Here is a 16,260-nt window from a genome sequence, read left to right on the forward strand (position 1 = left end):
TGTTTTTATAAGTTAATTTTTTTTTGTTCTAGTGTAAATCAAGATCGTTTAGCGGTAGATTTGTGTGCACAATTTGTACATTGTTGAAAAATTTGGAAGTAGGACAGTTATCATAGATAACAATATTATATGTATTGAGTAAATACATTATTCTACAGTTATCTACGATAACTGTAGAATAATGTATTGAGTATTATTTAAAAAAAATAAATATAATAGTTTTTTTTTGTATTATTAACAAGCAAAAAACAAAAAGAAAAGTTATTAATCCAAAGCGAGACGGAATCTTGTTTATTAATTTAAAAAAAATATTTCCTGTAATAATTTAGGCTTTAGATTTTTCCTGTAATTTTTTTTATGAATGCTTCCCCCGATAAGCAGTGAAAATAAAAAAAATGAAATTTTTTTAACGTACATAAAATCTGTGCCGGATCAGGATTCGAACCCGGGGCATCCAGATGAAAGATTGTGACGCTGCCGTTCCGCCTTGAAGGTCAGTAGGGTGATAGATTAATTAATTAATAAAATATACCAGAAATAGGTAATTCCAAAGGAAAAAACTGTTTTTTCATTCGTAAAAAAGGCCGCCAGAACTTTCGTAAATATTTTAATTTGAAGGATAGCCTAGATTTTAATAAACATTATCGTAAATTTTTATCTTGTTATATAAGTTTTATTAAAATCGGCTTTCACATTTTTGAATGAAGCGTGAACAAACAAGATTAAAAAAAAATAATAATAAACGGGTCGAGATAACGGACCTATTGGCTTAAATGTTGTTCGATCGCAGCTGTTACAAAAAAAGGGGGAAAAATCATAGTAGAGTGTGATAAAGTTTCAATTAGAGGTTTTATATATAGTGAATACTGAGAATTTCTGTTTACAGAGGTATTAACTTTTGGATCCTTCGTTAAAAAAAAAAATCGGCAGGGCATAAGTTAAAATAGTTTTGGAGTAAGTTTTAATGTAGTATTTTATAGATTAAATAATTTTTAACGATATCATATAAAACGATTGTATAAAACTACGGTTACTTTTTTACGATTAATAATAAAAATTAAAACAAAATACAAGCGCGTGTATACAGGCGTACCTTATCTAAGAATTCCACTACTGTTTAATAGTTGTGTTAGTACTAATAAAATGCTAACGAATAGAAAATACAATGTACCGTTTCCGTCCGACAGTTAATAACTTTTTAAAGTGTTACGTATGCGTACGTTTACACACACATATGTATAATTAAATTAATATTATCGGAGCCGATAGATGCTATCGACTGCAGTTTGACGTGGACTCGTACGGCCGGCGACTTGACCGAAGAGCGGCCGAGCGGCCGGCGTAGGTCGAAGCTACCGTACGATATTCGTACGCCAGACCCGTTATTTGAATTGTTTAATACCGTCGATCGATTCTCGTCCTATAAATCCACCTACTTTAAAGATTGCAAATTACTCTCCCGCCTATTAAGTTCATTCGATATTATCGAAGTAAACGATAGATCGATCGGTGCATTTTTATTTATCCATCGTGTTTATTTACGGAGACCGTATAATAATTTGTTGGCGATGAAAAAAGAATATGCGGTGGAGAAAGCCGGTTCCATTTGTTCGGGTATAAAGAATGACCGGTATTTTTACTGAAAGATTTTTATCTGTCAAGTCAGCTGTTCTTTCACTCGACCTGTACGGCGAGCGACGTCCCACCTCATTAGCGTCGAAAACTTCTCAAAAAAAAAAAAAAAAACAAAAATAAATAAATAAATAACAGACTTGAGTTATTGCAAACTGTTGATAGTCTTTATCGTAGAAAGCACACGATATTTGCATTTACACCGTTCGGTTAAAATTGTTTCTCATCTTTTATTATGTTTTCCTTACCGGTATCTTTTAAAATACCAAAGTTATTTCAGGTTAACGTTCTTTCTTGATCGTTTTAGTTTTGTGAATTACGCCTAATAAGATAAAAGCATATGTGGGAAAAATACAAAAATAAATTCGGTAAATTTATAGTAATGTAAATTAAAAGAAATAATAAAATAAATAAAAGAAAGAAACACCATTAAGTATACAAAATATGCGATACACTCGCTCACGGAGTTCAAACAAGTTAAGTACTTTTATTTTGCATAATACTTGTACGAAGTACTTTCTTTATTATGAAGAGCGTAAATCAACAGCTATAGTCATTAGTCCGGTGGAGATTCGTAGCGTATGAAAAAAATATGCCGTGCCTGACCGGAATTCGAACCCGGTACTTCCGCACGTAGGTCGAAATGCTGTATATTATTATGTGTACACAAATACACAAAAATCAGTGGAAAGAAATGATCAATAAAATGCAAAGAAAATGAGAAAGAGATTTATTAATTATTAGTAAATTTTAGAATCTGTCTAATTAATCTACTAGTTAATAGCTGTTTCATTTACAAGTAAATCAACTTCGCTAAGTATTAAGTTCCTTTTTCATATTTTGACAGATAAAGGACGGCGTACCAACTTCAGCTTTCTTTTACTTCCCCGTCTAGATAGTGCTATAGCTGTAGAAAAGAAAGTATTGTAATCGGTCTAGTTTAGGCATAGCGGTTTTCACCGAATCTTGACGTTTTTTTGACAACTAAGAAACCCCAAAAAATCGGATGGAATTTTTTCTAATTTTAATGTTCGTATGTATGTGTGTGTGTGTGTATTTGTTTCGGTGTTAGCGTCCAAATCACCTTATATCTTTAGAACTATTGAACCGATTTTGACCAAACTCGGTTAGATTACTTCTATATACGGTGCATTGATGCCATTAAATTTTCTTCTTAAAAGATCAAGGAGGTGATGCAGTAGAACAAGGTCACCCTCAGTATTTCGAGATTTCGCCTAATTAAGGTTTTATTTTTCTTAGGCGCATTTGTTTACGATTAAAAACAACAGTATTTGCAAAAACCTTTTTTTGTAAAATCGCACTCCAGTCCCAAAAAATGCTGTTGTAGTAGTCGTCTGCTATGTTGTGACTTCACAAGTGAATTAAATAAATGAATAATATTTCAAGAGTAAAAAATAATACGGTCTGGTTGGGTCTGGAACTTGATCAATCGCCCGGTCGACTCGGTACCTGGTGCGTTAAACCTGGCGGCTACATCAGTCTATTAATCGTACAGGCGAAATTTGTTATATGTAAGCTGTGAAATTACTTTAGCTTAGTTAGTGGCGATCGTCGCCGCTAGTACCGCCACAACCGCGCGGATTAAATACGGTATGCGAGCGCGCTCTAGTTAGAATAATTGAATTAAATAAACGAAAAAATATTCTATTTAAATAAAATGGTAAATACTTTAAATTACGTTGTGTGTGTAAGCCGTGCATCAAAAAACAACCAGCAGCTGTAGGACTTTCCCGGAACGCGGTTTAGCCGCATGAGAGGAGAGTCCTACAATTGTGTTATAAGCTTTTTTTCCTCTAAGTAATTTCTCACGTATTATCCATTCTTACTTAGTTTTTTTTGTGCATTTTGCTCCTCATTTTTCGGGAGGAATTTCTATCGAAATCCTTTAATTCTTTTTATAATTTTTCAAAATTTTTATCATTTTTTAATATCTGTTGCGATTATTTGTTTTTTCTTTTAAATCTTTAAAGGTTTCTGCAAAACATTTTACTTCCATTTCTTATTTACGAAGCGGACGAATATTATGTGTTCATATAATTTTTCATTTGGTTTTATTTTTCAGCTTTCTTCGGTTTTCGTAGGCGGAAAGATTTCTAAAAGTTTCATACTCGTCTGTTTTTCTACGTATCTTTATTTCGGAGAGATAAGCGTTCAGAAGCACATAAAACATCTAGTTTTTTGTCAAGGTGTTGTAGGGTCTTAATTTTGCATTATTATATTATATCGTAATTGTAATTAATAGCATTATAATGTTTGCTGTAATATTTGTATTTAGTTTTAGAAAAAAAATTTACGATACTTAATTTTTTCTTAAAGGACATGTTAAGAATAAAATTAGTTTGTGGAATATATCAGTTGTGAAATTACTGGGACGCTGAATTCTTTTTCGTTCTTTTTTTTTAAAGTCGAAGAAATAGACAAAAAAAACAAATATTATGCGCATTAAAAAAAGCTTCGGTATAATATTGTTTTTTCTTTCAAATATAATCTCTGCTAATATTATTAAATAACCTGTTTTATATAGTTAATATAATAATCTATTTTTTTTTTTAATAAAGTTATTATTTTACATTCATCTACGATTAACTACGTCTATCAGGTCTTAGGTAGCTTAATATTTTTTTTTTAATTCTCCTTTATATTTTTATTAATAAACTAAATCCAATCTGAAAAATTTACCCAGTAAAAACTATAAATTTATAAGAAATCATTGTTTTTTATCTTTGGTAAACGCTTATTCCATTTAGTTAATATTGTTTCTATACACAAATATTTATTTTTTTAATTAAACATTGCTACTCGTTTAAAATATTACTTTTTCTATGGCTACAATACATAAATTTCGATATTTTTATTGTGATATTATATACGAGTATATAAGGAATATTTATTTTATTATCTTGACAGTAATATAATTAAAGTCTATTAAGATGCGATCTAAAAGAAAAATACTTACCTTAACACCTTTCTGACTGCTGAAATCCGTACTTAAACATTGCACAGCTATATTAATCTGAAAACAAAAAAAATGGTATTTATTATTTTTTTTAAACTTTTTAACGCTAATTATTTATTATTAGTAATGAAAGAGACGTTCTAAATAATTTTATTTATTAATAAATTTTTTTATATTTATTTAACGATTTAATAAAACTGTTTTTATTATTACGACAATATATCTCATTAGTTATATTTGTAAACATTTAAGCCAAAAATATATACAAATCTATACAATTGCGAGATTCGATTCGCAATTAAAGATTTTTTTTTGACTAAACTGCGTCAAAATGTACTATTTTTTCTTCTTTTTGAATCGGTCACCTCAGGAACTCGATAAATATCTTAATATTTTTTCTCCCTTTCTCTCCAATATTTCATCATTCTTCTTTCTCCGTACTTTCGCTTTCTTTCTTCACTCCATCTGTAGTCGTGTTTATTTTTCGGTTTTTCATGGAAACCCTTTTTTTTGTAAAAATAATATTTATAAATTTATTTCTATTTAAGATTATTTCTTCCGAGATATTTAGTCCTGTCATATCCTTTAAAGTTTCATTAAACCGGTTGTGTGTTTTAGTTTTTTGATTATAAACAAAATTAAAAATTCCTTTAGTCGATCTTTTTTCTTCCGTTCTCGAAATATATCCAAAAAATCTCAGCCTTCTTTTCCTTATAACATCTTAAAGTCTTTCGTTAAAATGAAAAAGCTATTAATTTTTTTTAATCTTCCATTTATTCTCTGCTGTTTAACCGGCCCTAATATTTTCCTCTCGTTCATCTCTGGCTCTTCAATTTCGCCTATCTTAACAATAATACATAAATACTCCGAGGCCTACAAATATTCAATTCTAATAATCATATTATAATGCCTAATTTTTGTTTTTTTGGAAATCGATTTTTTGTTATATAAATGCCTTGTTAAGCGATAGGCAAGATCCATTTTACTCCAACTTTATTCGATTCTTTGTCTATAGTGTCGTGTTTAATATTTCATCTATATATTTAATTTATTCGCTTTATTAATTTTCCTTATTTAATTTTTAAAGTTTTTGGAGCGCTTTTAATATTCAGTTTTTCAGTTTAACATTCAGTTTTTTGAAAAGAAACTTGTAAACCTGTCTTTTTCACCTAACATGTTTAAAGGATTAATTTGAATTTCTGAAGTTTTAATATCTGGGGACAAAATTGCTAGATCGTTTGCAAAGGCTAAACGATTGATTTTGAGATTCATAAAATGTGCAATTTTTAAATTTTACTTTTATAAATATAAAAAAAAAATTATTCGGGGAGATTTTTTTACATAATCGTAAAGATTTTTTACTAAAGGATAAAGTAAACTAATCCTATAAAAGCTTTGAATTAATTTACTATAAAATATATGCGATACCTTGGCTCCATGTAAGTTCTATATGTAATCGGTTGGAAGAAAAAGGTACCGAAATAAAATAAAGTCTAATAAATTGTAAGGATTTTAATGATTTATTATTTTTTTTTAAACTTTTTCATGAAATTATTTAGTAAATCAAAATTATTATAATCTTATGAATTTTATGAAATAAAATAGATATATTTTAATACTTTCATTTTTCTTTGTAAGGTAAATTAATTAACAAAATTAAGTAAGCAGCAAGTCGTAGAATTCTTTGTGTACATTTTTACGTGTACGTTTGAACGTGTGTAAATTAGACTAAAATACAAATAAAGGAGGAAAACATCGACGAACCAGACGCGAATGCTCATCGGTATTATAATAGTGCAACAAGATAATAATGTTGCATTATTTTAAATATAATCGAACATCACTCAACATATTGTAGAATAATTTTAAAACAACGACGTAATGAAGTATATCCGAGAAAACTAAACTATTTCTTTGTTAAAACTTAACTAGATTATTGGAAGAACAACAATAACATTCCAGTAATGTATATTTGTAATCTTTATTATTACGAGTAATTACTTTCGGTTATAATATACTCTTTTTCCATTTCCAATAAATTCCGTTATTTTTTTTTTAATATTCTTGGAATTTTTAAAAATTTATCACGACGTCGGCGATGTTATTTACAAGTCTATTTGGAAACAAAAGTTATTATTTTTGTTAATTGTCAGTTTCCTCTCTTTTTTGTGTTCCAACAATTACATTTTTCTGGTAAATGAGATAAGTTGTTGCGTTAATAATTTTTAGACTATGTTTGTTTATTAAAAATATAATAAAGGAAATATTACCTGTAGAATCATTTTAAGAAAAAAAAACCGACAACGTATTTTTACTGCAAAAAAAGACTAATAGTCGATTTCCTTCTATAATAATTTTTATAGTATGAAACAAAGCACGTCATCTGTAATTTTACGTACAAAGAATACATAATTGTTTAACAGTTAATCGTCTGTATTATTCGATACGATGTAGATAGCCGAGTCGCGCTTATTTCTGTATTAAGTTGTATTACACGTATTCTTCGATTAAACAGATTATAAAAACTTACGAATATTTTGAATAAAATTAATTCATATTTTTTTTACGGAAAAAAGATAATAGGCAATGAATGCCTTAGGTTTATGACAAACTTTAAAATATTAACTTAAAAAAAATAACAGTTCTACCCTGCTAAACGAAATTTGTATGTGTGTCTGTGTGTGCATCCCCCTTAGCTTAGCACCGAAATGTACCGATCACTAGCGGAAAATCCCGATTCGTTAGTACATGTCTCGTACTGGTCAGGTGTGTACTTTTTATATTATTGTATATTGATATATATTAAAGTTTTTTGAAAATTTAGTGCTTTTTAACCAGACTCGAATTTTCGGATGAAAATCGTCAATATTTCCTAAACGGTCAATCGTAGCGTTGTGAAAACTTTTTTCGATATCCGTCGGCGTTAACACTATCCGCTCCAAGTGGTACCCGTCGGATGACAATATTTTCAAGTGCCCCCGAGGCGCCCGTTTGGAAATTGGGGAGGTGGTGCCGTAATATCTCGGCAACCGCTCGATCGATTTTCACGATTCAAACGGCGTATTTATCGGCATGTCGAGCGCTAACATTTTTAACGCATCGGGTACACTCTTGATCGACGGGATCGTGGTTATTCGGAAATTAGATAGTTTAACTCTATGTTTTGATTGCACTCGCCCACGTAAAACGTACCGAGCCGATGTTTCGCTAAATACGGTCAAAGCTGTGCGCCAGCGCAGATGTAAAGAATAAACTTATTAAGGATAAAAAGTAGAAAATAAAAATTATATAAAGAAAAATGTTTGAAACAACACTCTTAAATTAAACTAAAATGTAAAAAATAATTTTAGTTCGGTATCTCAGAATGGATTTGACAACAAGCTTTGATGTTGATATGTAAGATTATGTGAAAGTCGCAGCTTCAAACTGAAAATTTGATGTTTTTGCCAATTTTTCATATGCGTGTTGAATGGCCTAAAGAGTGGGGTGACATCAAATCATCAAATTTTTAATTTGAAGCTGTGACTTTCACATAGTCTTACATCATCATAGCCACCATCGAATCTTGTCGTCAAATCCATTCTGAGATACCGAACTAAAATTTAAGTTTTAGCCTTCGTATTTCACCACGTACTGCTCGAAAGCAGTACGTGATGTGTGAAATATCACACATATGTGTGATAATATTTATGCTCGGTAAATGTCTTTTGCGCATGTGTTGCGTTGCTATGGAAACCGGTTTGTTTTTTTTTCTTTTTTTTACTTTTAAGGCCGCAAAGGACCACTTTATTCAGAATAATTCAAGTCTTTTTGCCGATCTTTTGGCCTTTAAGTTCTTAGCTTTTACTTTCTTCCAATATTTAGTCATTCTTGCTTTAGGATCTTTTTTTTCTTTAGGATCTTGCTTTACGATCCTCTTCTGAATAAACCCTTTTTGTATAATTAAAAGTTCTTACTTTAAAGTCGGTATTCGGATCTCTAATAACAAATTTTAATGTTTCGGATTTATTAAGTAAATCTTCGTAAGTCAAATTTAATTCTTACATGTCTTCTTTAATTTCTTTGATCCATAACAGCGGATTTTTTAAAGACCAAAATCTATTGATAATTCTCTTAGTAATCCTATCCTGCGGTAATCTTAACGAGTGTGCTCAGAAAGAAATTCGCTTCTTTTTCACAGTATCGATTAAGGATTCCAAGTTTTCGTACAGAAATTTATTAGGCGATAATCTGTACCGATTTACGTGTTTATATTTTTTGTTTAAGCGGGCTCTAAGAATCCTGCGTTCAACTTTAAGCGAAGCTTCAGTCCTATTTTTCTGATTTAATCTAAATAAAGTCTCGCTCGCGTAAGTAATTACCGGTTTAACCACCGGTTTGTTTATAATACTGTAAAGTTAATTTATTAAAATTCTTCGTATATAAATTAAATTAACGTTTGTTACAAATGTAAATCAAATAAAGTACGAATTTGTTTCTGTTGTCGGTTCGATATTAAAACTTTGGTAATAAATTTTTACAACAGTTTTAGTTATTCTGACGAAAGCAGTAATGTTGAATTAAAAAATTAAAATCTCTATTAACTGCAAAACAAGTTTTCGTTTTTTTGTAGCTTTATTTATTTGAAATTTAATGTTATTAAATAAGTTTATTTTTTAAGTAATTTTGTTATACTGTTGTAGAATTTAAAATACATATAGCCTTCGTACCAGCTATAGCATACATATCTTTTGAATATATAAAATCAGCCGTTCGGGGTTCGCTTCGCTCGCTCAACCGTCTAGCCAGGACCCCCACAATGTTCGTTAATCTCACGGTCGGGAGAAAAATACTAAAAAATAACGATTAAAGTATTCAGGCTTTATATAAATCTGAAAAAAGAAACTAAATTACAAAAGACAGCATAGTAGTAAATATGGTAACTAAAGTGCACAGAATTTCGACGAGGAAAAATTACATAAATTATTTCCGTTGCCGTAGCGACAGATTAATTTAATTTTTAATTGTTACTTTTTCTTCTATAATTAATATCTTTAATTGACAACTTCACTCCCAAGTGGGCTAGGGCCTCGGTCTACGACTTAAAACCTTCCCTGTGATAACACGAATGCATCCTGTAAATTTGAAGCGATCGGTCGGTTGGTTCTCGTGCGATGCGAGAACATAGAAACAAACAAACTTTCGGGTTATATATATATTTGTATATAAATGTCGATAATGTTTCTGTACGGGAAATTGTACGTCCAAATACATAAAATAACTTAAATTTAAGCAGGAAAGTGTAATATTTGAATAGAGAACAAATTTAAGTTTATTTCCGTACAACTGTTTTCCATTAGGTATTTTTTGCGTAACAAATGATTTTCTAATCGACAGTATAACCTTCATAACCAAGAGATATATTTATTATTAATTTACTTTCCGTTTTTAATTTTAATTTACACTTATAAAAATATGCATTCGATAAAGAAAAAAAAGAGGGGAAAAAGCGTTCTTAATTACCGTTTAATATTCATTAGAATACTATTGAATAAAAGTAGCGATCATTTTTGCATACATTATTATAATATTGAAGTTGTAAAAGATAAAACGCACATTCTAACGTAAATATCTTTAGGCGAATAAAAAGTTATAGATATATAATCTTAACGGGGGCTTGAGATATTTTTATATCGTTTACACGTTTCTAGTTTGTTTATTATATTTCAAATTCATTAAATTAACATTGAAATATGTTAATTTGAATACTTTCGTACGGAATTTTAAATCTTCAAAAAACAAACAAAAATTTGATATTTTATTCGCCGCATTATTATTACTTAAACAGGTATTTCGCCGCAGGGAATGATAATTTTAACTAAAAAGATAAAAAGTAAACAAATATTTTCAATAAGGGATAAGGCCGTGTAATTCATTAAATAATTAGAAAGAATTGATTATAAGTTGAAGAAGTTATACGTCGTAAATAGATTAAAGAAATGAAGTTTGCGATAGCGGTAGGCCAGGTCGACGGTATTACGACTCGGGTCGGCCGGCCGGTCCACGAGCGATGGACGGACACCCAAGCGGGCTTCGAAATGATTCTCGGTTATCAATCTCTTGCGGTTAATGACGGGCGGCAGAAAAAAAGAACCTAATGCCGTATCACCGGGCGTTATTTATTACTTCGGATGGGCTAGCCGTTACGTGAAAAATCACTTACTAACAACCACGGAATTAGTTACACAAAATATCTTTCTGGACAATTATTTTAAATATCTCTACTTTCATTTATATAATATGTCGGTTAAAGTCTTTATCTCTTAAAAAAAAAATAAAATAATTTATCGATTAAATCTTGAAGATCATTAGTAAAAATGTTTAATTTTAAATATATATATTTTTTTAAATAAATTATTTAAAGTACATTTAATTGACTCCAGTATGGGTAATTACAATAATTAAATTTCAATGTTATAACGCAGAATAATGGTAGTTATGAGCTTTGAACAGATAATATTAGGCGGTGAATATTTTCCGACCGAGTCGCATTACCAAAATGTAAATTAGTTACAATCTATTTTATTTTTATATATAATTAACGTTTAAATAGTTTTATCTTATAAACAGCTAAAAATAATTAAATAATATTTGTTGAATTTTTTAATTTTTAATTTACATTTTTTACGTTTATTTTCTTACAAAAAAACCTTGGAGTTTTACACCGATTACACATAATGTAGATTCTACGTTCTTAGTTTAAAAAAAAGAAAAATAATTACAAGATTGAAACAAATATATGTAAAAACAGTCTCATATCCACAAATAAAATTGAATTTAACGAAATAAAATGTAAATATTTTACATTTTATTTTCGAGACTTAATTTTAAATAAATCTCACCGATGCGGTGTTTGTATTTAATTGATGATACGTAATTCGTATCACCACGTTTTTTAATAATAATAATTTTTATTCCACAAAATAAACAGATTATAAATGAAAATAAAATTATTTACGGTTTTAAATTCTTAATACATAAGCTTATTAGAGAAACAACCAAACAATATAAAATAATAAAAGCGATTATTACATAATCTTGTGAACTAGATACCCCCTATAGTAATAACTGCATTGGAGGTTACCATCCATTATTTTTCAACGAGCAAAATAATAAACTAATCATTTATTGAATAACGATCGAGTGTGGATTTCCAAGTGGATTTAAAAAATAATTACGCGATACAAGTCTAGTAGAGTACTAAAATTTCAGCTAGTGACAAGATTATATATACATAAATACAGATTAGGTAAATCAGAACCATAAATACAATACAAGAATACAGTGATAAAATTGAAAATGAAATTAATCCTAGATAAAAAATTGAAAGAAAAATAATGATAACAAAAATAAAAATATGAAACTTTTAGTCATCGATTCCACAGATCACCTTATGCAGTGAAACTTTTATTTAAGGTTGAAAATAAAATAATTATTTCTTGTATAAATTTCAGATATTTGAGTCAAATTAAAAATAAACAATATCAAAAATTTGTTTAAATTATTTTTATTTTGTTTTTACTTTTTTCTATTCCTTTTAGACTTTACTATTATCCTTTAAATTTATTTAATTTGTGATTAACAAACTTTTTGCTATATATATATATAGCAAAACGTTTGTTTGGTTGCCTGCCTGTTTGTTTTTATGTTTCCGCATCAGGCGAGAACCAACTGATCGATTGCTTTCAAATTTGCTGCAGGATACATTCGTGTATCCCAGGTAAGGTTTTAATACACCACAGACCGAAGCCTCATTGGGAGTGAAATCGCCAATTAAAAATATTCATTAAAGAAGAAATGATTATTACTTAATTCAAAATTAAATTATTTCTATCCAATGGCGACAGAAATAAGTTGTAAACTTTTTGTCGTCAAAAGTCAGTATTCTTTAGTTATCTTAGTTTAATTATCTTAGTCTTTTCTAATTAATATTCTTTTTCAGGTTTCTATAAAACCTGAATACTTTAATTGTCATTTCTCTGTATTATTTTCACATCCATGAAGCTAAGGAACACTACGGTGGTTCTGTCTAGAAGTGAATGGCGAGCGAAGCGAGCCCCGACCGCGTAATGCTTGTATGGAACCTTTAAATAATTTTTCTACTGTTAAATATAGAAAAATAAAACGATCTATTTTTTCCCGTATGAGACTGCTACTTGGTGTATCGGCTTACTGAGGGGCAGTTTTGAAACTAGTTTTGAAAAAAAATTGAGTTAAACAAACTTTAGGTAGGTTAGAGTGCTATCTCAAACCGACGTTTTTTTACACCAAATTTTTTTTTAATGCTCTTTGAAATAATGAGTAGCAACGTTAGATTTTCCTTTCTGTCTTTTAATTACCTCTCTAGGGGGTTTGGTTATGTATATGAATTTCCAAATTATCGCTTCTTTTAATGAAACCGGTTAAAACAGTTTTAAAAAGAGTCATATCTTTTGAAAAATTTGCATTAAATTAAAAAAAAAACTTTATTAATTATAGAACTTAAAGATAAAATGGTGAGTGTCATTTAAAATAAATCATAAATTAAATGCGGTGTATTAATCCGGTTTTGTTACGGTCAGTTGATACTATTGCATAATCAATTTTATTGAATTAAAAAGTTTGAATTAAAACGAAAAGTATATAAAATTTTATTTCACTAATAATTTCTGATTTTTTAATATTGCGTTTCAATCGGAGGTTAATAATTTTTTTAATTTTATTAATCGTGGTCTGTTGGTATTCATATACAAATTATTTATATTATAATTTCCACCCAACAATCTTTAATATTATGTTCGAGCGCTTTCGGATTATTAATCCATCCTCAGAAACATTGATGTGTTATACTGCACACATTTTCATTTACTTCACACATCATTAATTATACTAAATTGAATTTTAAAAAACAAAAATTATAAACATAACAACCGATCGTCTAAAGGTAGAATAATGTCAACGTTACGTTATATCACAATTGAGACCTTCATACTGATATGAGGGATGACATTGACATTATTTTATATTTTGATGATCTATTGTTACGCATATAATTCTTGTTTTTCAAAATTCAATTTAGTATAATTAATGATATGTGAAGTAAATAATTATAATATATAACATCAATGTTCCTGACGATGGATTAATAATTCGAAAGCGCTTGAACATACTATTAAAGATTGTTGGTAAGTGAAAACTATTACATAAATAAATTATTAATAAATCAATAAATTTAAAATAAAAAAAGCTAAAAAGAAGGAGATGGCCTGATTCGAACCGATGCGTCCTTCCCCTTGTAATATTCAAATATTTCATTAATTAAAATGTTATTTGGCCATAACTATAGAACCGATAAAAATAATTACCACTTATGATATATCGTTGAAAAGATCTCAAGAACGGCTTATTACTGCAGATAAGAAAAAGTCCAAAATCTTTTTTTTTTGGATTTTGGGCTTTTTTGGACATTTCTGGTCTTGTTGATTGCAATCAAAAAAGGAGGTGCACAACTAGATGATACGGAACAGTCCTGAATCCAAAATTTCAACATCCTATGGCTAATCGTTTTTGATTTATGCAAGATACGTAAGTAGTATGTACAGACGTGATGCCGAAACTAATCAAAATGGATTCAGGGATGGCGAAATGGATATTTCCGTTGAAATCTGAAAACCGAAATTTTTTGCGATTACAATACTTCGTTTATTCCGTACAACAAAGTAAAAAGGAAAATAAGTTTCCTTCTTTACTAATAAAGCGTGTTTATTTTGTTTTATTTTAAACGAGATATCGTAAAACGATAAAAATTATAATGAATTATTATTTTTGTGGTAATACAAGTATGAAATGATTATAGCTTACAGTAAGGAATTCAGAAAGAAAATAATTTATAATATTTGAAATAATACCTTTAATTAACCGGCATAAAAGAGTAACAATATATTCGTTTTTTTTTATTTTCAATTTTATTTTTTTAATTGCCTAGCTCTCCATAAGATTTCAGTTATAATTGTACGCTTGCCGTTTTATTATATTTGAAAATACGTACTACGGAATCAAAAAGGATTATAACATCAAGAAATAATGATTTATAAGAAAATTCAATTCGATTAATTATTTAAAAAGATATAAATCATTTACGAGAGCTATTAGAAGATCGGGGTGTGTTATTAAGAGTCATATATTAGCGCGCCAGTGTCGCCGTGTGCTTTCTCGGCCGGTCGTTCGGCATCACGCTCCTTGTCACGGTAGGTTGGCTGCGTCTACCCCGCCCGCTTAAACTTAAAACTTAAGAAGAGCGAGTTAAATAAAAGCTAACTCGCTCCTTCTTTAGCGCGGATAAGCACGGACGACGCGAACGGCCACCGCTAGAAGAGAGCAAAAGAGTTACTGCTTAGCGTGACTACGCTCTAATCGACACTGACCGACCGTATCTCATTATTATTAATATCTTAAACGATTTGGTAGCAAGGAATCAAGTTCACGGCAACGATTTGAACATAAAGATTGAAGTTAGATAAAAAGAGAACTTTAACCTACGTTATTTAATATTTGCAAATTATGGTAGCCGTTTTTAACGTATAAAATACTACAAATCGGGTAAAATATCTTATCGGTGACGGTAAAGTGATAAAAAAAGTATAATTATTAAAACTTTCGTGCAGAATAAAATATACCGTTTCAGTTTTACTTTAAATTTCTGTTCTCTTTTAAAATTTACGAAGCAATAAAAGCTTATATGTGTAGCGTATAAGATAAGCATTGTCATCTGGAACGAAATTTAAATCGAATTTTGGTAACAACTAATATTTTATATTATATACGTTAACTTATTCATTTTTCTTCACATATGTTTAAAAAGAGACAAAAACCTGTCGGTTTAAGTAAAAAATTATTAAACAAACAATTTTCTATTCGGAAACGTTAAATGATTTCTCAACAGTTAATTATAGGTAAATTACGATTAGTAAATTCTTCTACCTCTAAATGATCTATTTTTTTTTTTTTTTTATATATGAGACATCCCCAAGTTCCCGTCGGGGAGGCATTCAAAAGTTTAAATGGAAAGTGTAAGTTTGTAACAATCTGTTTTGAAATTAGAATGAAAAAAGAATTAAATGTCCATCATTTTGATGGGTGTCAGCCCGAAGATTTTACGTAGAAAATGATTGATTTCAATGACATTTAAAATGATTATCACAATCCTACCTTTTCCGTTTAAAATATTTACGTTATCCTCCACGGGAACGTAAACTAAGTGGGAATTTCATTCCGAGAAAAGCCGGCAATGAATTGAATATACGTTTAAATCTATTTTGATTATATTTAAATCATTCAATTTTAATTTTTGGAACCAAGATGATCAGCAAAATAAAGGAAATAACCAAAATGTTTAATATTAATATACTAGCATCACAATTTCGAAAAATATGATTTCGACTTTTTGGAAATTCGGAGGCTCGTGCATCAGAGAACTTTTTTAATTATTAAAATATTCATTAAAATTAATTTTGAATAAATCAAAACCAAAATTAAACTTTTTTTTTCGATTTTTACTTCCTTGTACGAAGGAAAGGAAGTATTGCGATCGCGAAAAATTCCGGTTTTCAGATTTCAACGGAAATATCCATTTT

The 16,260-nt window shown here is 29.3% G+C and overlaps 1 protein-coding gene across 4 annotated transcripts in view; it reads right to left on the reverse strand.

Moving 5' to 3' along the window:
• grh (grainy head) overlaps positions 1-16,260 on the reverse strand; it is a 914,307-nt gene that overhangs the window by 52,250 nt on the left and 845,797 nt on the right. For all 4 annotated transcript variants that reach the window (XM_075359398.1, XM_075359402.1, XM_075359399.1 and 1 more), the window contains one exon: positions 4,610-4,666. In XM_075359398.1, coding sequence (XP_075215513.1) covers positions 4,610-4,666 — 57 coding nt within the window. The remainder of the gene's footprint in view (positions 1-4,609; positions 4,667-16,260) is intronic.

The sequence above is a fragment of the Lycorma delicatula genome, chromosome 3 (genome assembly GCF_047948215.1).
Source record: "Lycorma delicatula isolate Av1 chromosome 3, ASM4794821v1, whole genome shotgun sequence".
Taxonomy (NCBI): Eukaryota; Metazoa; Arthropoda; class Insecta; order Hemiptera; family Fulgoridae; genus Lycorma; species Lycorma delicatula.